General features: G+C 38.8%; 1 protein-coding gene across 2 annotated transcripts in view; it reads right to left on the bottom strand.

The window, feature by feature from the left end:
* Positions 1-20,882, bottom strand: part of creb3l1 (cAMP responsive element binding protein 3-like 1) — a 32,357-nt gene extending 11,475 nt beyond the window's left edge. For both annotated transcript variants that reach the window (XM_016244192.1, XM_016244193.1), the window contains exons 1-3: positions 20,523-20,882; positions 6,409-6,613; positions 2,659-2,834 (exon numbers count right to left, since the gene is read on the bottom strand). In XM_016244192.1, the coding sequence (XP_016099678.1) occupies positions 2,659-2,834; positions 6,409-6,613; positions 20,523-20,624 (483 nt within the window). In that variant the 5' untranslated portion in view covers positions 20,625-20,882. The remainder of the gene's footprint in view (positions 1-2,658; positions 2,835-6,408; positions 6,614-20,522) is intronic.
* Between the last annotated feature and the right edge of the window lie 1,057 nt (positions 20,883-21,939).

Raw genomic sequence — 21,939 nt, 5'->3', positions numbered from 1 at the left:
CCGCTTGCTAACCACACACAGTCTGGCCAGCGACCAACCATCATGCACAAAGTGAGGTGACATGAGCCTCAGATCACAGGGGCTGTTGTACCATTCACTTTTCTTCATACCTCCCTCTTATTATTTTCTGGGTCAGTGGACGGTATTCCCCACCAACTTGAGCTGGTAAAGGCCTTTGTACAAAGAGACTAAAATACTGTACTGTAAAAATGGCAGAGGTGTGCCATTTTTCAGCAGGAAAAAGTTGTCAGGTTATATTATAACTTGCAAAGCCATGACACTTTACTGCCATTTGAAGGGTTTCTACATTATGAAAGCATTCTTAAGTGTATTTAGAGACTGAACACTACCTACACAGAATCAAACGAGCAAGAGTTTTGTTGATATGCTATTGATATTTAGTACAACAGTGCGACAGATTATATACAGATTTAGACACAACAGTACCATTCACCGTGTACACTTTTTTAGCGATGTCAAATGATTAATCGCGATTAATCGCATCCAAAATAAAAGTTTGTGTTTACATATCATATGGGTGTGTACTGTGTATATTTATTTTGTATATATAAATAGGCACACACATGCATGTATATATTTAAGAAAAATACTATATTTTTATATTAAATATTTATTTATAATATAAATTATATATAAATATAAATTAACAAATATTTTTTCAAATAGATACATGTATGTGACTGCATTTATATATACATAATAAACAAGCACAGTACACACACATCGATCATGTAAACACAAACCTTTATTTTGGATGCGATTAATCGTTTGACAGCTCTACTCTTTTTCTGTGTTACCTGCACTCAGATATCCCTGTTTATTTTTCAGCAAAAGTCTGCCAGATTATGCAAAATGCAACTTTTGCTGAAAAAAAATTTGGGATATCTGGGTGCAGGTAACACTTAGAAAGAGTACACACTGTTCATTTACATATACTACCAACATAGTAACAATACAAAGCTGGGTAAAAATAAGCAAACTTAACCTTTATTGAATTAGTTGAGTCAATGATTCAATGACTCACTCATAAAAACAATCGCTTGATAAGTTCGATTATGAATCAGTGTTTTAAAATTTGATTCTGCCAATGATTCAATGAATTGCTCATAAAGTGCCCAAATATGTCTAATAAATAGCAGGCTAAGAGCAGTATGTGTAAAGAGTTGTATGTATGAATTTACAGAATTCATAAAAAAGCAGGCATAAAGTATCCAGCTGGTCTACTGCTTCTATAGGGATTCGAAAGTACAAATCACAAGATGTCACATGAGATAAACTGTAAATGGCAGTGAAGCAGCACGACTATACTGTAAGTCACATGACACTGACAATTTTGGGATGTAGTATGTCCGGATTGCATTCATACTACACACATTCTTACAATAAAGATTTTTTTTTAATAGTCCAATGTAGTACCTCCAGTACCAGTATGTGCACTGTGCACTTGTTGCTACAAACTGGTATAATTATTTAACATGCAGAAAGAGTCACTGAAAAATCTCTACAATTATACAGCCTGTCAGCCTCAAATCTGAGGACTGGAACTGATTCATAAAAACTGTAAATACACAAAAACGGAATCTTTCAAAAGTGTCTATAAAACATATTCCAAATAGCCTTTCTCCTCTTCTAGTCAAGCTTCATTAAAATTAAACTACAGCAAAATCAGGTCATATTCTGTTTTAGTTGGACCAATAACTTGGACTAATTCAACATTTCAAGGTGGCCTCAAAAAATTCCAAAGCACTGCCTGAAGATTATGTAATATATGCAGATTATGAATTATAGTTATTATGGTGCTCCATGTCTTAACTCCATGTTATTTATGGTTTGTGTTTATCTGGTGAGAGCTCCTCTTCCTGTGGCACACGGTCACAGTGTCTCTATGAGGATGCTCTCCAGTACAGCTGCACACTGGCAATATAGCAGAACCAAGTGGGATGTCAGAACAGCTTTACACCATGTGCGTGTCTTGCTGCCCTTCTTAAATAAAGGACATGTGCTTATATAACCCCATCCATCCTGAATGTTATTTCATCTAGCCAAGTTATTCTTGACAGCACTTCTCATTTGTTAACTTCTAGCAAAAATGTTCAAGCCCTTGTTCAGTGTGTTTGCTTATTTTGTTGACAGGTATCTTCACACAGCACAATCGGGCTCCCCGGATAGGGCAGAGTTTATAGGAGCTGGCGGAAAGTCTGGCCTGAGTTAGTGTCAAGTCAGGGAGAAGAGAACAGTTCCATGGCTCTGATGCTCAAAGAGAGTCTGGTGCCAGATTAGAGAACTAAAGAACTAATCTAATCTCAGCTCAACACTGATGCTGCTGGAGCCGATTCCCATGCTTCAGTAAGTTCAACTCCTCACACTCGCACTCATACTGCGAACATGTTCACTGGGCAGAGAAGTGGAGCAAGCTGCCAGCTGAGCAAAAGAGCACATGAAGCACGTGTGCGCATGTTTTTCATTGTCATACTAATACAATGGTCCCTCTGGTGTGCAGTGTGTGTAAGGTTCACCATCATTAGCTCGCTTACATCGGTTGATATCCACTCTAAAATAACATTTACCTGATTAATAAGACAAGTATTTCACTCTAACGTCGGTTTTCAAGATAAGTTGCATGATGGCCATTTTTACCTTCTCCCCTGTGTGGTTTCTCTGTGGCGGAGGGGCAAGAGTGAGGGCATGTGAGCAGGTGCTGGTGTTGGCCAGAGGGGGCGATGTATCAGGGCAGTTGTCTGACATCAGGCTGGGCTCCTGCTTCACTAGAATGGCTGTGAGATCCTGACTGAACGACCACATTCCTTCTGAGTCTAAGGAAATAAATAACAGGCTCAAACAAACACAAAACAGAGAAAAAGGACTGACAGTTACATTTTAAAAGTTTTGTTAAAAATGCTTTGGGGAGTGACACATGGAATGATAACTATTAAGTCTCTCAAAAGACTCAATCAATCAGACGTTAAAAACAGAGAGAGCTACTGAATAAAACAGAATGCAGGTTTCTCAAAGCACAATTTAAACAGTCGAACTCGACAGCTGACATGCATATTTGCATAGATTAACAAATTAAAAAATAAATTAACATTGGAAAATATAACCACAAGTCCTGTGAACAGTAGGCCACAGATAAGCTTATGTAAAATGAAATGAAAACAACAAAACAATCAATATACTTTTTACTGTCTATTCAGTGCTTCAGATTATTCACAGTTTTTCATGTACTTTTTTAATCTGTTTAATCAGCATACCAATTAGAAAATACATTTTAATCCATTGACAGCCAAAAAATAAATATATTAATAAATCACTGTGTATCAGACAATATTGAGTAATGTAATGCATCTGTGTGCTTTTTTATTTTTAATTTTTTTAAAAAGGGCCTTATTGGCAAATATCATGCAGGATGTTAAAACCATGGAGGACATTGCAATCAATGAGTGATATTTCCAGGAAAGTGACAAATTTCACACTTCAGACCCCATGGAGGGGGTTTCATACAGATGCAGGTGAGGAAGACAGACTCGGTTAATGACCGGAAGGGTAAAGCAAACCAGCTTCTCTTTATACTGTTAACACAAAAGCCTATATGGTGTGGGAGGGGCAGGTGAGAGATTGGGGGCATGTAGGGTGGCTAGAGAACAGCTCGACATGTTTGGACGCTTCAAAGAGAAGGAAAGCACTACATATAGTGGGAGCCCTCGTTATCACATCGCCCTCGGTAGCATTCGTGTGCAGGCTCCACCGCAGGATCGATAAAACATTATGCGGCCTTGTAAAAGAAGAATGGCAGGTTTTTCATGTTAGTCCTCTGTTAGGGAAGGACATCAGCAGGAGTTTGATTACAACAGGAGAGCAAAGCTCTTTAGGAGTTCTGCTGTTCGGTGGAGAGCGCTGGATTTTATACTTCATATCTCTCAGTCTGTGGGGAACCTCTGTAAAAGTGCCTAACCCTTCAGTTTAGTACACCAGATTAGGCCATAAGAGTCTGTCCTTCACCAGGGTGCACTAAAGCAAACACACTCTCATGCACAGCCTCTATTGTGAATAAAGGATTAGTCATCTTTTCAGCTTTTTCAAACATGATTAGACCAAAAGTACACTTTCTGAAGGTCGGATCTAATAGATCAGAGGGGTCATCTCTGTCTCTCGGATCTATAAGGAGCCTCTCATTCTAACTGCCTATCTCTCTATTTATTAAATCAAAATGAGGTTATGGACATCCCTGATGAACCAAACCAGCACTGACCAGTATAAACCAACATGGAAAAGCTGGCTGGTCTTGCAATATAAACATTTTGGTAACACTTTAGTATAGGGAGCAATTCTCATTATTAATTAATTGCTGCTTATTAGCATGCATATTATTAACATATTGGCTGTTTATTAGTACTTATAAAGCACATATTCTGCATGACCATATTCTACATCCCTAATCTTACCCAATACCTAAACTTAACAACTACCTTACTAACTATTTATAAGCAGCAAATTAGGAGTTTACTGAGGCAAAAGTCATAGTTGATGGTTTGTTAATAGCGAGAATTGTAGCTTAAAATAATGTGTGACCAACATTTTTAATATTTGGATCGAAAAAAATTCAGTAGGATTGATATAGACTTTCACTTTAAGTTTAACATGCACTATAAAAGTTTGCTTTCAGTCTGACTAAAGCAGTAATTCATCTTTTTAAAATGTCCCGTAAAATGTGACTGAAATTGCTCAAAGTCAGACTGACAGATCTAGACAATGTCACAGTAGGTCAGCTTCGTTCAGCACGAATACATGGTAATCAGACTACAACTGGCCTTTGTGTTGTGTGCTTGTTCTGAAAGACTGAGGTCACACACAGTATACTGTGTCATGTACTCGGACAGATAGATGAAGACAAGGCAAAAACCTGCTGCAGCTTGATTATAATTGCACATTTAAACATACTTCTCTCTGTTTCTCCATGTGGTGGCTTGAATGTTGCTTAGAGCTGAAGTTACTCAATAATGGACAAAAGTTGTTTTAATTTTACATGCAAAAGTTCCTCCTTATACTCCACAGAAGTTACTGGGTCCTGCCCACAGGGCACTGTAAGGCTTTGATGTCTCTCAGGACAGCAGGTATCATAGCCGGTGACTCCAGGCCGGCGGAGACGGAAAAACGATGCTCATTAGCAGGTTTAAAGTTACTGCAGAGCAACAGGAGACAAAGTAGTGAACCAGCCAGCGCTTACTTTAACTGCCCCCTAATGCCGCTCACAGTCTTTATAGGGGCAGGTTTATGGATCAGAGGGGATATCACACATAACTGAAACACCTGAACTCACTGTGGTCATCTAATAGACTGTCAGAAAAAAAATGAGCAAAAACTATACTTTTAAGGGTACAACAGCTTGTCACTGCAGTACCTTTAAAAGGACATCTCTGTAACCTATTTACCTCTAAAAGGTACATAGTAGTGTACCTTAATGGTACAGATGGCAGGGTATAGATGGCTGAAATATATTTAAAATGTTTGTCTTGAGGCCTGAAAATTGTATAATTAAATTTACTGTCAGTAAGTTCATTGTCAATTAAACTATTATTTCCTGCATTTTACTATTCATTTTATGTTCCTTTTTAAAGAAATCACACCTTGTTAATATGCACCTTTTAGATTGTATCCCTAAAGCACACCTGCCACTGTAACCCGAAATGTTCACATTTTTCTGTAAATTCAGTTCTTTGAGCTAGAAAGCCCAGAGAGAGAAAGAAACAATGGCACAAATGTGTTCTGAAAGACCTTCATTTTGGATGCTCAGGGCACTATAGTCTGGCTAAATGGATCGAGAAATCCTGCAGTACCTTCATGCTTCTTTAAGGATTTGTTGATTTAAAGCCTGACTGGAAAGAAGCTGCAGTCTGCACACACACTCCTTGCATAGTCAACCTAAGTTCAGGATGATGTAACTCTCTGAGCCACCCCCACCAAATTCTCCATCTGAAGCTGTAAACCAGACCCCTTTTATTTTATGGATGTCTACAGTTCCCTGGACTGATCGTGGCGTGTGTGAGAAAGAGAGAGAGAGAGCGAGAGACAGACGGATGCACTGACAGAATGAGTGAGTGAGTATGAGTGTTGGCTATCTTCCTGGAATTCCCAGCTTCCAATGGAAGACTGAGCTCTTGGCTAGAGCTTTGTCAAGGAACCCTGTGCTGCACGGGTGCTCCGGGAGATAAGGAGGAGAGACTAAAAAGAAAGGGACTTTATAGAAAAACAGAGCTGCTGATAGATGATGCTTTGAACTTTGGCGTTTATCAGGAGTGTAAAATCTTCTGATAATCTAACACAGAGAGCTGATTTTCTGATTGGATGGATGACATGTAAGACGAGGAATGAATAGAGCTGCTTGCTAACCTGCATCATCATCTGATTTGATGGGCATAGAGGGGCTCTGTGGGGCAGAATCCCCGCTGAGAGAGTAGCTGTGTTCTGCCTGGATGTCAGGGTTTGGAGGGTCAAGATCCATATCCAACAATGGGTTCCTCTCCGCCAACAGATGATCATCAAAGAAACTGTTGAAAAGGTCACTGGAGAAATCCTCCATCTGCTCGGAGAAATGCTGGGAAGAGATCACAAAGACAATATTTAATTCTGGAATAAATGACATTTTCCAACATATTAAAATATGAAACAGTTATTTTAAAGGGTAATAATATATTGACAAAATTACAGTATTTTTGATCAAACAAATGGAGCCTTGGTGAGAAAAAGAGACTTTTAAAAACACTTTACCAAATGTCAACTTTTGAAGCATATCTAACCATAATGCATGAACAAATAATAATTTGGCTGAATTCATCCCACTCCCTGATCATGTTATTATAAGCAAAGATCAACTCAAATAACATCTTGAGATGCTAATTTGATATACAGCCTCTTTTCAAATGATCATTTAAATAGTCACAGCTGAAATTCAGAGGAACACTGATAAACCCCTTCTGTTATTTAGCCTAAGGTGCATGAGTCTGAAAAGTAGATTTTAAAAAAGAGACATGCATTCTTCTATGCATGAGTGCGTTTAGAATGCATGTCGTCATTTTGCGAATGAAGGATGTGTGTGTACGTCTCTGCTGTGGGGGTATGCGAATGCATATTTGCTGAGCCAGGGTGTGACAAAGGTGTGAGAGGACCTGATCGTGTTTACATCCTGGTGAATGGGGACAGGTGTGTGAATGACACACCTGTAGCGCAGTGAGCATATAAACCAGCCGCTATGCACATATCACACGTGCACACATCCAGACTCCCAGCACCTGTATGAGTTCCCACACAAACCCCTAATCACTGCAAGACCTCTGTGAAGAGGTTCATTGTGCTGTTATGAATGTTTACTCTGGTTGTCCCTACTCAAACAAACAGAGCTTCCAAAACTAAATCTGGTCAAACTTGTTGCTCACCATATGGATGCATAAGCAGAGGAGCAGGAAACAAACCCTGCAATGGCAGTTATCCGTATTGTTCGATGAATGACATCCTGGGAACACCCTGATGATCGAATTTGTGAAATGACGCAGCTCGCCTGCCGTCAGTGCCGGGCTAATCACCATGGTTGAGCATGGCAGTATAAACAGTTTCACCCTAAAACTTTGAAGTTTGTTCAGTGTTCCTGCTCCTGGATGTGTGGGGTGGATATATTTACAGACTTGATTAATCTGGACTGCAGTTGCTATTTCAGAACTCTGAGCTGCATATGCTTGCAGGCTGCATGTGTGTTTTAATTGGCATAGTAGTGCTTTGACATTTTTGTCAAGTAATCCATTAGCCTAATGCAAAATGCAAATATAAATGATGCCTATTACGAATGAGCTTCGATGGAAACCTGCATTCACGTATGCAACTTCCCTGTCTGTGTGGTCCTGTGTACATTTGTTATCAGAGCAGACAGTCAGAATGCTTCTCTAATCGGTTTTATCTCTCTGTAGAGCTCTTTCCTGTTTTGACAAGTGTCAGTTAAGAGTTTCTTATGTGGTGTCTGTCTGGTTTTCGGGTTGACCTTGCAGGGGCCAATGGTAATGATGCAATGCTGGGGTGCTGATGCAAGAGTCCTGAAATTCCACATCTGGAAGGCTCCTCAGAGGAAGAATTCCAGAAGAGCTTGGAAGAACTGGAAGAGTGTGTCTCTGTCATTAGGGTCAAATTTTAGGAGAAATGAAAACAAGAAATGTCTCAGGCTTACGGGTAAACCTTTATAAAAAAAGTAGAATAATGACATTAACAGTATAGTTCACCCAAAAATGAAAATTCTGTCATAATTTGTTCACCTTCAAGTTGTTCCAAACCTGTCTGAATTAATTTCTTTCAGCTCTTGGAAAATAATACTACTGTTAACTTTTTGGTTCCCAACAGTTTAGCAGAAGAAAGAAACTCCAATACAAGTTTGGAACAAACAGAGGGTAGAGTAGATGATGACAACAATTTAATTTTTAGGTGAACTATCCCTTTAATAAGATGATTTTTCTCACATTAAAATGCAGACTGAAGGAACATGGTACTTTGTGTTACATTTGCTGTTCAAAGTGGCACTGATGGTCAAAATCTGCTACCTAACATTACAAAATCAGTGATCAGGTGGGTATTCAAGCAGCCTTATTGGATCAGACAGACCTATCAGACCCTGCTCACGTGTATCATACTAAAGTACACTATGCATTTATGTTGACATTTCACAATGATTACTGCAGCTGGGGCTTTTGAGCTAATTTCTGCGACATCCGTGTCTTAGTCTTGCGTAACAAAACACAAGGAATGATTTTATCTATGTTGTATTGAGTACAACAAGGAAGAGAGACTCCTATTTCTGCATTTTATAATTAGAAGAAGTCCTCCAACAGTACTACAGCTTCAAAAGGCATTGAAACAAGAAGCACATACCAACAGGAATCTCATTTCTTTCTATGCTCTCACATATCAAAGAGAAACGACAAGTGCATGTAATCAGAATATATATATATACAGTCTATATACACTGTATATTAATTCTTAATATACTTTTTCAGCTTAGCCAATACTGTCATTTAAAATATTTCTGGTTTGTCACTTGGGCGCTCTTCCTAAAATGTTAAAAAATGGACCGCAGCAGTGCAAAGCATGTGTTCGCAGGCTGAGAAATGCCCTATTTTTCCATCTGATCCATTTTCTTGAAGTAACGTTTGGGTCATGTCCGGGTCTAAGCGGGCTGGTAAACTGCACAACTGCTCGACTCATCGCATTCCATTCCCTTATTCCAGACCTCCAGCTGCACTCCAGCCAGTCAGAGCTCAGTATGCAAATGAGGAGAGGGGAGCATGTCATTTTGGAGCTGGAGTGCAGGGTGCGCACGGAGCAGCTCGGTGCACAAGAAAATAACGCATTAGTCTTTGGAAAAATAAATATGCTGATAAAAATCATTCAGCAGCAGTGGAATTGGGAATACAGCCAAACCCACAATGTTTGGGAATATATGTGCCTCTCGCTGAGTTATTTCTGAGAACAATGAGTCACAATGAAAAGATTCATTCTTACGAGTGGCAAAAAAGAGAGAGAAGGAGAGAAGTTCTTGAACTGAAGATGGAGTTTGCAGATGTTTAGTGTTTACACTAGTCGACGTGTGATGCGATTAAAAATATGGTTCACTCATGTGAGGCATGAACATCAGCTTCAGCCACAGCATGATCTGATCAGTTTATTTGCACTGGATCTGACATTTTTTACCTAAATATTAGGGATATTCACGTGTGAATGTAGGGTGATGATGCATTTTAGCAATCATACTGTCTCCAAACCAGCACATCTGCACTTTAAAGCCAGTTCATATTCTCAGTTTCAGATTCCAGCTGGCAGCTGTGAATGATCAGATATGGGTCAGGGAGGATAGTCATGAACTAACGCTCATTATGATCCGCTCAGTATGCATGATGAGCCAGACGCGTGGGGGGGGGGACGGGCGCAGCGTTTGCAGGTGAGGGAGCCAGGCCTCTGCAGGTGTTCGCAGGTGAGGGCTGATTTAGATTACAGGCATGGCATCAAGTTCACAGCTGCAGCCTGTGACTTTTGTAAGCTTGCCACCAGACACAGACACCACCATCCCACCCACCTCTCTGGAGATCAGGTCACACGGGTTTTTCACCAAAAGGATTTCAAAGAAGCCAGTTTTTGTGTTCAGAACTCAGAGACCTTTTTGAATGCTGTACTGATAAGATGGAGAATAAGGTGGTAGATCTGAAGTCTGCATGTGAGGTTTTATTCTAGTCCCTGCTCTCCTCCTGCTCCCTCACTCCCTTCTCCCTCTTTTTTCCTTTCTTTCTTTGCCATTTCTTCTTCCTCCCATTCTAACTTTCCAAATACAACTCTTAGGTTCCTTCCCCCTCTCGCTTTCCTCTGGTTTCTTAATTCCAGTTCCAGATTTTTCTTACGTTTTGCTGTCAGCCACAGAGCAAGAGAAGCATGACCACAGAAGGCAGTTGGGCTTCAGCCCCACCTCCAGACGGGAGCCACTGAGGGTCACAAAACAGACGAACTCTTCTGGAGGTGAAACAGTGGGTGGTAGAGAAGTTGAGTATGGGAGAAATATAGAAAAATCTGAACTTGATTTTCGTGACGGAGTGAAAAAGAAACTTAAAGACAGTGAGTTACAGACACTGCAACTTTTAGAGGAAGAGGGGAAAGGAACCGAGGACACAACTGAACTAGAGGGATATCCTAAGGAGCGAGGAATCCCCGTAACCACCCTCTATTTTCTGCTTGTCGCATTTCGGAAGGGGAGGGGGTCTCCAGATGTGTGCCCCATCCCCCTTTCAGAGGACTCCCTGTACTCTGTAATTTTGCCAGGCTAAATTGGCTCTCTCAAAAGAGCCTGTGGCAACACAGCCTTGGGCAGAAGAATATCCTGTATACAGACCAAATAGCTGTGTTAGTCTAGTCTGTTCCTGTCTGACCACAGCGAGGAAAAGATGAGGCTTTGATTTTTTCACGTTCTCTTTTAATATATTATTAAAATGACTATTGAGAGTAAATAAGTCACAACTGCGGCATGTAAAGTAAAATTAGTGAGACGGTCACATTTGTCATCACACTGTATAAAATAAATGAACAAAATAAGAAAAGTCAGAATTGTTAGATGTAGTCACAAGAAATTGTCAAATTTGTGAGACACCATGTGAGATATGAAGTCACAATAAAGAGACCCATAGTCAACTGTGTTAACTAAATAAATCTGCAATTATGAGGGGGGGAAATTGCAGTTCACAAATTTGAAAAATATAACTGCATCTGTGAGACACAAAGTGGCAATTACAAGAAATGTACAATTTGTGAGAAAGATTCAGACTGAAATAAAATCTTCATATTCATAATTGTGAGAAGTTACAACTATACGAAAGTCTAATCTGTAAGTCATATTGTAAATTATAGTCACAATGATGATATATAAATTCTACAAGAATTAGCAAAATATGTTGTGACAATCACATTGTGAAATATAAAGTCACAATAATGTGAAAGTCACACTGAGACAAGAAATATGTCACAATTATGAGAAAATCATAATTGTGAAATATAAAGTTGCAATTATGAGAAATGAAGCTGCAGTTTTGACATAAAGTTGCAATTAGGAAACATAAAATCACAATTACATTTTACTTTTTACTAGAAACATGCTTCATTATAGCTTTGATGGGAATTAAATATATTATCCATTGCAGTTATAATAAAATACATTAACTCTCATTGCATATGCAAAACTGTTCCCTGGAATGAAAAGTCATTATGTAATTAACATAATCAGCTGGGTCTTTGATCCTCAGTAGAGAGGGAGCCTGGGAAAACAATGCTGGATATCTGAGTCGGGGACCTCAAGATAAGCTGACGACATGTCCCTGCAAACACTGACACCCACCTGACATGTTTATTCAGAGCCTGAGGGGTGAGAGAGAGCTAATAGTGGGTACACATATGTCTCTGCAGGGCTCACTGCCTTAAAATATGCCTTCCACATGTGAAGAATAAGTTATACATGCTCTAGTGCAAAGGTTAGGAGTCAAAACACAACCCAAGAGTGCAGATACAGTACAATTTAAAAAGTTCTGGAAACTCTTGCCCGTCTTACCCCAAAGGCTCTGTACCTTTGCAACGTAATGTGTTCCAGCTCAGACTTTCTTGTTTGATCAAGAAGTTGGCAGTAATTTAGACCAACATCTGAGTCGCAAATAACTCTCTGAAAGGATTTGACCAAAGCTAGACGAGTGTGCCAGATATAAATCAGACATTAACCTGACTTGCCTACCACTGCTGGTCATTTTCTCAATGAAGGGAAAGACAGAGACACACTAAACTGGATATATAGCAATGTTCCTTCCATCATGACGTCAGTTTGCAGTTTGTTTCTATAATTCAACTGAGATAGGACTCTCTTTGGTGGTTAAATCTAGTACACTTCAGGGGGTCACTGAACAGAGCAGTTGGCTGACATCTCTACAACATCCACAGTTCTGTTCACAGCAGCCCCTCGGGAGAAAGACAGAGAGAGTGAAAGATAGAGAGAGTGCCTGGAGAGCAGGAGGAGTTCTGGCATGTCAGGGAACTCCTGCTAAAACATCAGCTGAGGAGAGGAATGCAGAAAAAAATAATAATCTGGGCTAGTTCATAATGTCAAATTAAATGACAACAGACTTTAAAATGACACCTGACGGTTCTCCAACCACAGGCACAGAGTTATATCACTAAGCACTAAAATATGTCTAAATTGTGGATTTTCAGCCCTTTTTAGGCCAAGGACCCCTTATTGAATGAAAGAAAAAAAAGCTGGATCCCCATTACATATTGTATTTCATTTTACTTCATAAACTTGATTCTATGAGTTACAATGAAACATTTATGAGAAACTTTACCTTATTAGCTTAGAAGTAAACTTAATACTGCATAATTAATTTTTGCACAAGAAATCAAATAATAATCAGTGGTGACTGAGATACTAATTAGGTTTTTATTTATTTGTTCATATTTAAATAAAACAAATACACGAAATATTTTTAGCCTAGATGTCTTTCGCAATAACAGGGTAGGCGCCGGGGGGTTGAAAAGAGTAAGCGCCCACTATTATCGGTGAACAATTGCTTGACTATAATGTATTTTACAAATGCTTCAAAATTATTCAAAGCATCTAGCAATTTGAAAAAAATTTAAGGATCTGGTTTGACAGGACCAAAGCTAACACGCCCTTAAGTCTCTACACACTAACTGCTGATTTAGTTATTTTGTGCGTGTGTGAATGTGCGCTCACGTAAGAACACACCTCAGTGTACTCTCTATTCTCTCTATTTATGTCCATCATGAGAAGATTTAAAACCCAAGCCAAAGGTATGACAACAGCAGCCATACTTAACCTTTACTGAGCAATACATGACAAAATTTCGTAACACATGGGAGTGATCGTCATACATTGTCCTGTGCAGAACAGATAAAGAATGTGTGTGAAAACTAAGCATATGTGAAAATTACAGAGTGGTTGAATTTATATCAGGTGATGGATTAGTCTTCTAGATTCACACAGACTGGGAAAACCCGACTGATTAAAAGCTTTAACCTTTATTTTGGTGGCAGGCTAGGTTAAATCATGTGGCTGCTATTATGAATCAAACTCCATGATCATAGAGTTAAACTTCTATTTCTGTATCACCCAGAGAGTGTCATAATTTCTTCATTCTTTACAGTCATCTTAACTGTAGCTCACAGATGTTGACAGTTAAGATGAGAGTAACAGTTAGAGCCATATCACTACTACCTTTATCGTTGGCCTAGTCATTCTGAAGATTACACAACCTCTCTTCTTACTGTCCTTCTCTTTCTTTTTCTCTATTTCTCTTTTTCTGTCAGGACCACTATCGTCAAAGATGATTGACAATTAGCATACAGTTTGGATTGGCGGTATGGTTCTGTTCTGGGCAAGAACTCCCTGCGCATAAATGCAGCCTAGCATGGATGAGAGCAGGGAGAGCAGCGATAACCCCCCCAGGGTAAACGGAACAGAACCAACATGAATGTATTGCAGATATCGTTGTTCAATAATGTTATGTACACATTTTAGAATTAGTCTGATTCAAAGGAGAATCAGAAGGCTGAATCCTGACTGACAGAGGAGGAGTTGGGGATGGAGGAGTCTAACTAGCTATTGAGCAATGCGAAAACTGCTGATAATACTGAGGGACCTTATAAATGAATGCTTAGATAGGTGTCGTATTCCCATAGGTAGATGGGGATCAGCTGATGCGAGCTTGACTAACGTGACCTGCCAGAACTAATGCTACGCTAGATTTTATGTGGACAGCTTCCATCAGAAGCATCAACTACATCTGAGAGAAAATTCTGGAGGAATATGCTGCCTTTCCTCCACTCCTCCCCTCCAGATGCTCCTCACCTCCCCCTACTCCAAACCCTCAACATTCACCCCAGACTCTTTGTAGAAGTTGTCTGTCTCTACTAATCAAAGACCATCATTTGTTATTTCAGTCACAATAAAAATAACATGGTTGTCATCTAGAACTCCCTGCCTTCTAGGATACACATGAAATGCATCATGTTTTGCTTCAGATATTACATACAGTGGGGGAAAAGTATTTAGTCAGCCACCAATTGTGCAAGTTCTCCCACTTAAAAAGATGAGAGAGGCCTGTAATTTTCATCATAGGTATACCTCAACTATGAGATGACCTCTGTCATTGCCAACAAAGTGTATATAACAAAGTATTGAGATGAAATTTTGTTATTGACCAAATACTTATTTTCCACCATAATTTGCAAATAAATTCTTTAAAAATCCTACAATGTGATTTTCTGGATTTTTTTTTCTCATTTTGTCTCTCATAGTTGAGGTATACCTATGATGAAAATTACAGGCCTCTCTCATCTTTTTAAGTGGGAGAACTTGCACAATTGGTGGCTGACTAAATACTTTTTTGCCCCACTGTACGGTGTCTATGCTGCTTAACCCTTCAGGCTCAGAGTGTTCTAGATGTACCAGCAAAGCAAAAACGACTTTTAGGATGGGTGGGACCTGCCAAACCGGTAGATATCATCTCCAATCGTCTTCTAGTGTTCAGACACGCTATGTGCTTCTAAAGAATGGTCTTGCATCTGATTCATCATCTTCTCTTCAGAATACTGAAGATGGAGGGAAAGCATCAAACCACCCTTGCTATTCAAGTTTCTGTTTTTTCCTCACATGTGGGAAGTGACTGAACAGGTAAAAGATGTCAGACTGGTAGATGACTTTGTATTTTACAAATTTTCGTCTCTGAATTCTTCGCATACATTCACTGACAATATTGTAGTATGACATCCTCTGCGTCAGTGATTAAGCAACACGAACAGGCAGAATGTTGGTATGATGCATAAACGAAAGAGAGGCATTTAATTGATTTCACATTTCTGTATATTTCTGTAGCTTATCACAGATATTGCTTGATGTGAGCTGAGTTCAAATGCCATTCATATAATCAGCAGATTCACGTTAATAATTTTTTGTTCGAATCTTATTTCCATATTAATAAATGTCTTCTCTATTTTAGTGCGAAAGAGAAAGATCACAGTATCCTGTTTATTAGATTATCACGGTGAATCATTCTCTCTGTCACCAAAGCCATTCTCAGTTTTACGAAATTGGGCAAAAAACAGCAGTATAATAACAACGATATAAATCAAAGGAAAGATACAGAATCACAACAACAGCTCTCTTTGTGTGAAGAATGCACCAAAGAAATACAGCAGATATATAATATAAAGTCATTTAAATAAGCCTGAGGTTTATCTGCGTTGTTGTGGTTTACAGATCCTCTCTGTGATCTTAGCTTTAACACACAGTAGAGTGAGACGTGCTGATTTCCACCCTTTAGCGCAAGCCATGCAATTATGCTAAAGCCGTGATTTAAACGGCCAGACGTGCACACACACATACGTTCTTCTATCACTGTAGGGACTTTCGATTGCCTTCTATAGTTCTTATTCTGAGATAGTAATATTTTCTCTCCCCTATTCCTAAAGGCCCCACAAATCTATTAGCATTTTTACCTTATCATTAAAGCATTATTTAGCATGCACAGTAGAGGAACAGTTTGCACAAAAATTTAAATTATTTCATAATTTACTCCTCTAATCTTTGTGTCATTCTAAACCCATATGATTTCCTTTATTTCATGGAACACAAAAGGAAAATTAAGCTTCTAAGTGTCAAAAAGGATGCAAAAGCACAACAAAAGTAGCTTAAATGTGGCCCCATTACAAAGCAAACTATATACCAAATCTTCAAAAGTCATACAATAGCTTTGTGTGAGACATAACCTTTAGACAATAAACCTTTAAGTCACTGAAAACTTTGACAATTCTTTTGAGTCCGACCTTTTCAATTAATTGGTTAATCCAGTTATGAATCATCACTGGAGGGAACAATGAATAATGACTTAAATGTCTGTCTGTTCATTGCACAAGAAGACTTGCCATGAGTGCATTAGTATAGGCCTATATGAACCACTTTTATGATACTCAACTGTCTTCAGACTCTATTCACTGCACTGTTAGAAAGTCATTCTGATTTGCAGTGACATAAAGCTAGGTAAGTAATGACAAATTTAAATTTTTGGGTAAATTGTCAATGCAGACTGTTTTCCTTTTGTACACGATTTCAGGTGTTACTATCCTTATGGGGATATTTGGTCCCCCACACACAAATACAAATTCACTCTGTGGAGGAATTCCAGTTCATAAATATATCTCAATGCAACAGTGCTGGATTGACCCGCTAACATTTATAAATATAATGGCAGAATGAATGAACAAAAACACACAGGAGGTCAGAAACCAGTGTGTGTAACCCAGGAGCAGCTTCCTCTCTGAGGGCACAAGGCAGTCATTCACTGAGCCTTCAAGGGCCAGTGTCTCTCATACACACATACAAACACACACACATATGCCAAGGGGTAGAGTGGGGGACCATGGAGGGTCTGGAGTGGTCTCTTTTACAGACGTCCATTCACACACGCACACAGCACAGTGGCATGCATACGCTCATGCACACATACACAGACAGCTATCAGGAGCCGTGAATGAGCCTCCTTCACTCACAAACCTCTCTCTCTTTTCTCTATCGTCACTCTCCCCTTAGTCAGGTCCTTACAGATCAAACTGGAGCACAGCTGTTACTCAATGAGGGACATCTGGATTGAATACTACCCATTAAATACCCTCAGCAACCAACAGACCAGCAGAAAAAAAATAGACAGAGGCACTAAAGCAAAATCTTCATAAGAAACCCAAACACTCTTCCTTATAAGATAAGAAAGGATTTCATTAGAGATACACAGCCAGACAGTGACTAAAATTATCTATCTATCTAGCTGATCTAATATCTATTATCATTTCTATTACCTTTTTTTTATTTTAGCATCAAGATTCTAAGTTCAGTTTACATGTATAAGGAAAGGTGTATATTTTGGGTCCTGGCCACCATTTATTGAAAGTTTTTCACCAATATTAATCAAATACACAAGTTAATTTTAAAAGGTCCTGCGGTGTGACAAATGTATTTTTACTACAATTAATATGAGGATACAAAATGCATATACAATCATAAATATATAATCAAATAAGAAGGTGAAAATACTATTTAAAGGGATATTTCACAAAAAAAATTTTTGTCATCAAACATTTTGTCCTCTTTTGTGTTCTACAGCAGAATGTCAGCCATACAGGTTTGGAATGAGGTGAGGGAGAGTAAATTATGAGACAATTTTTGCTGTGAATTTTACCTTAAAAATGGTTTTAGATGAATTATAGCATGTCAAACCGCAGGACACTGCTACAGTTTTATCTATATTTATCTACTTTTGTTTATCTATCTGACAACTGCATCTTCATTAAGAAGTTATGATATATATTTAGTTATAAAGTTGATCATTTATAGTCTATCAACCACTTAGTACTGTACAAAATAGCATTTAGGCTTAGGTAGCTCATAAGAGGCTACAGAATACATCTCCTGTCTGTCTGTCCATCCACACAAGACCTTAAGATGCTGCTGCTGCTTCCCTGTCAAAATAAAGGTCAAACTGTTCCATCTCGTCTGAGCCGCATAATAGTGACATTTGTGATGTCTCTTTCTGTCTCTGTGATGGGATTAAAAGAACCTCATCATGAATGTGTGTCAGTAGAAGCATTAGCCACAGGAGTGTCTGAATCACTGTGGAACCTGCAGAAGTGTCCTGGGCTCCTAATGGATCATATGCACATGGAACACCATGCTAGAGTCAAGTGAAATGCATTAACAACCAAACATTACTTTTCTACTGACCTAATTAAAGGAACATGTTATGCAAAAATGAAAATAAAGTCTTAATTTACCCACTCGCATCGCTCCAAACCTGTATGACTTACTTTCTTCCGTGGAACACTTTAGGAATAATGCACTGGTCACTCTTTTCCATGGACTGAATGAAGTCTGTATTCGTGTCTGAGACCACTTTTAATAATAGTATACTTTTTTTCCCCACACATTTTGATTTTAGAGCTCAACCACTCCAATAGTCATTTACTTTTTAAAGGGGTCATATGATACGATTTCAAGTTTTCCTTTCTCTTTGGAGTGTTACAAGCTGTTTGTGAATAGATAAGATCCCTAAAGTTGCAAAGACTAAATTCTCAAACCCAAAGAGATATTCTTTAAAAAAGTTAAGACTGGTCCACGCCCTCCTAAAACGCATCGTTCAAACACGCCCCCACATGTCTATGTCACGATGTGGGAAGATTTGCATAACACCGCCCAAATGTTCACGCAAAGAAAGAAGATGTAACTTTATTGTTGCTGCCACCGCCGCCGCCATGTTGTGAAGACGCTGTGTGGCCTCGTTTGTAATGGGTTTTATTGGTTTTGTCTCGTCGCTCCGGCCGGACAGGGCATCATCACAGTATGGTAAGGGGTGTAACATTTCCGTCACACGCTTGAGGTATTCGGCCAATCACAACGCACTGGATAGTTGGCCAATCACAGCACACCTCGCTTTTCAGACCGATGAGCTTTGTAAAAATCGACACGTTTCAGAAAGGCGGGGCATAGAGGAGAACCAATATTGTACAGTATGTGGAAAATAATGTGTTTTTTGAACCTTAAACTGCATAAACACATTTCATTACACCAAATACACAAAGTAATGTTCTTTTTAGCAACATCATATGACCCCTTTAATATATTAAGCTGGGATATTCTCAAAGCAATTCACCTTCAGTTTTCCCTGGAAAAATAACATTTTGGTTTGGAACAACATGATGGGGTACTTATTGTTTTTTTTTTTTTTTTTTTTTTTTTTTTTTTTTTTTTTTTTTTTTGCTTTTTTTTTCCCCCAAAAAAACCCTTTTATTGCATTTATTTATATTTGTTTAGCACAAATGTACCAATTCAGCTAAACTGATTTGTATTAAATTTGAGATTTAATTAAATAAAAAAAAAAATTATAATTTCCCTTTTAATTTCCTACAGCTCCTAGGACCTTTTTTTTATTTTTGTTTGTTGTGTTTTACCTTTAGGGGGGATTTTTTTTTTTTTTTTTTTTTTTTTTTTTTTTTTGCATGTCAGTTTTGTTGTGCAATTTGTTTGCCCCAAGTAAACTCATATACACCTTTTATCCAACAGTAGCCTAATATAACATTATCTGTCAATATCACCTAAGATGAGGTAGTGTTTTTGTTTTTCGTTGGCATGATTTGATCATTCAGATACTTTCAGAATAAACAACAAACCCAACGTGACGGTAGCCTATACGGAATTGGTTCCCCGCTAAATTAGTTTTCTTACTCTCCTACTTTCTGTGCCAGGCAAACTCGTAGATTGTGTTTCTGGCCTCCAAACAGAAAGCAAATATACCACGAAGTCCAATAACTTGAGCATCTTGCTTCGCCGGCTGTGGCCGGACACGAGAACCAGGATGAAGCGATCCGTGGGTGTGGTTTGGATTTGTTGTATGGGCGTGGTTTGGTTAAACGGGATGATTACGGCGTGTGGGCGTGTTTTGAATAAATAACATTAACGAAGACCTCCCCCCGTTCCCCAAAGGTCCGGTTCAAGTTGGAAAGTGCCCCTATCTGTGTGCAGCTGGGCAAACTTCACAGCTTGAGAACTCCTGCCCTTATTTATGTTAAATTTGCAGCACAACATCCCAGACATGTGTGACAAATAAACACACAAATAAACTGAACAAACACCTTCATATATATACATACATAGGCTATATATAAAGCATATACATATGTAATAAAAGCATAAGCATATATTTATCTTATCTAGTAATAATAACAAAACGAACTTTATAAGAAATTATTATTTACATTTCATAATATGAGCACAGGAAAAATATTACAAAATTCTTAAGACATTCGCAACTTAAGACAGATTCTGCACATTTTCCCTCTCTGCTACTGTTCATAATGATGGAAGATGCGGAGGTTTGACGTACCACATTGGATAAGAAATCGCTCTCATTCAGATCCTCTAGGTCCAACAGGTTGGAATTGGGAAAAAGTTTGTCCGAAGCGAAGTTGTCCAATATGGTGTCCATATCGGCTGTGAATTTTAAAAAAAGACTTGGAAAGCAATAACAATATCTCAAAGGTGAGATAGGTTGCAAAATTGTTGAAATCCAATTCAAAAATCGCAATCATGCAGCAATATGTGTGGCTTAAGCGACGTGCGCTCGTCTGCACTGTCAAGTCGCCTTCATGCACTGAGCGTCTATAGTCTGCCCATTTACACTTCTCTGGAAGTGTCGGATAAATTGGACGTGATTAAAGCGGAGTGGCCGTGCGTGTTTCTTCCAAATCTGTATCATTCATCTGCGTTGAGTCTCTAAGGGGTAACTAGACTGATACATATTTAATGTTGTCCCCGCCCTACTCTCGCTCTTTGCGCCCAATGTTGGGAAAAAGTTTTTCCGAAGCGAAGTTGTCCAATATGGTTTCCAAATCGGCTGTGAATTAAAAAAAAAAAAAAAAAAAAAAGGCTAGGAAAACAATAACAATATCTCAAAGGTTGCAAAATCCAATTCAAAAATCGCAACCAGTAATATGTGTGACTTATGCGACGTGCGCTCGTCTGCACTGTCAAGTCGCCTTCATGCACTGAGCGTCTATAGTCTGCCCATTTACACTTCTCTGGAAGTGTCGGATAAATTGGACGTGATTAAAGCGGAGTGGCCGTGCGTGTTTCTTCCAAATCTGTCTCATTCATCTGCGTTGAGTCTCTAAGGGGTAACTAGACTGATACATATTTAATATTGTCTCCGCCCCACTCTCGCTCTTTGCGCCCAATGGCAACACCCACCTTTCACTTCATTTAAAGCGACAGCGCATTGATTTCCGAGCGCTTCAGCCATTGACGCACAAGAAAGACTGAATCCATTACAGTAACAGCCTTGGCTGCCTATTAGGCAAACCTGAATTCCACTTTGAAAAGTAATAGTACAGTGTTTTCATGACCTCAAAATACCTAGAAATCCTTCCTGATGGAATAGAAACGCATTTATTCATGTTGAATTCATGCAAGATGCTTTAATGGAGGAGATTATAATGAATCTCAAATACACTCCAAGTTGATCACAAAGGGCAAAAATGCGAACTTGAATTTACAATACAAGAGGAAACATGTAAATACATCGAATAACGTCATAGGTCTTGATGTATTTGTTCAATTCTTTGCTCCACAGTTGCAATAACAGTCTCAAATGTGAACTGGCCTAAATGATCTCATCTTTATGTCAAACATAACCAAAGATGACATTCAGGTGTTGACATTAAAACCAATCGTATAATAGCAGATAAATATAAATATGTGATAATGCTGTTTTGGAGGAGTGCTGTAAGACCCCACATAGAGAG

Source organism: Sinocyclocheilus grahami, unplaced genomic scaffold (assembly GCF_001515645.1).
Source record: "Sinocyclocheilus grahami isolate Dianchi unplaced genomic scaffold, SAMN03320097.WGS_v1.1 scaffold710.1, whole genome shotgun sequence".
Taxonomy (NCBI): domain Eukaryota; kingdom Metazoa; phylum Chordata; class Actinopteri; order Cypriniformes; family Cyprinidae; genus Sinocyclocheilus; species Sinocyclocheilus grahami.
This window is presented reverse-complemented; position numbering and strand designations above follow the sequence as displayed.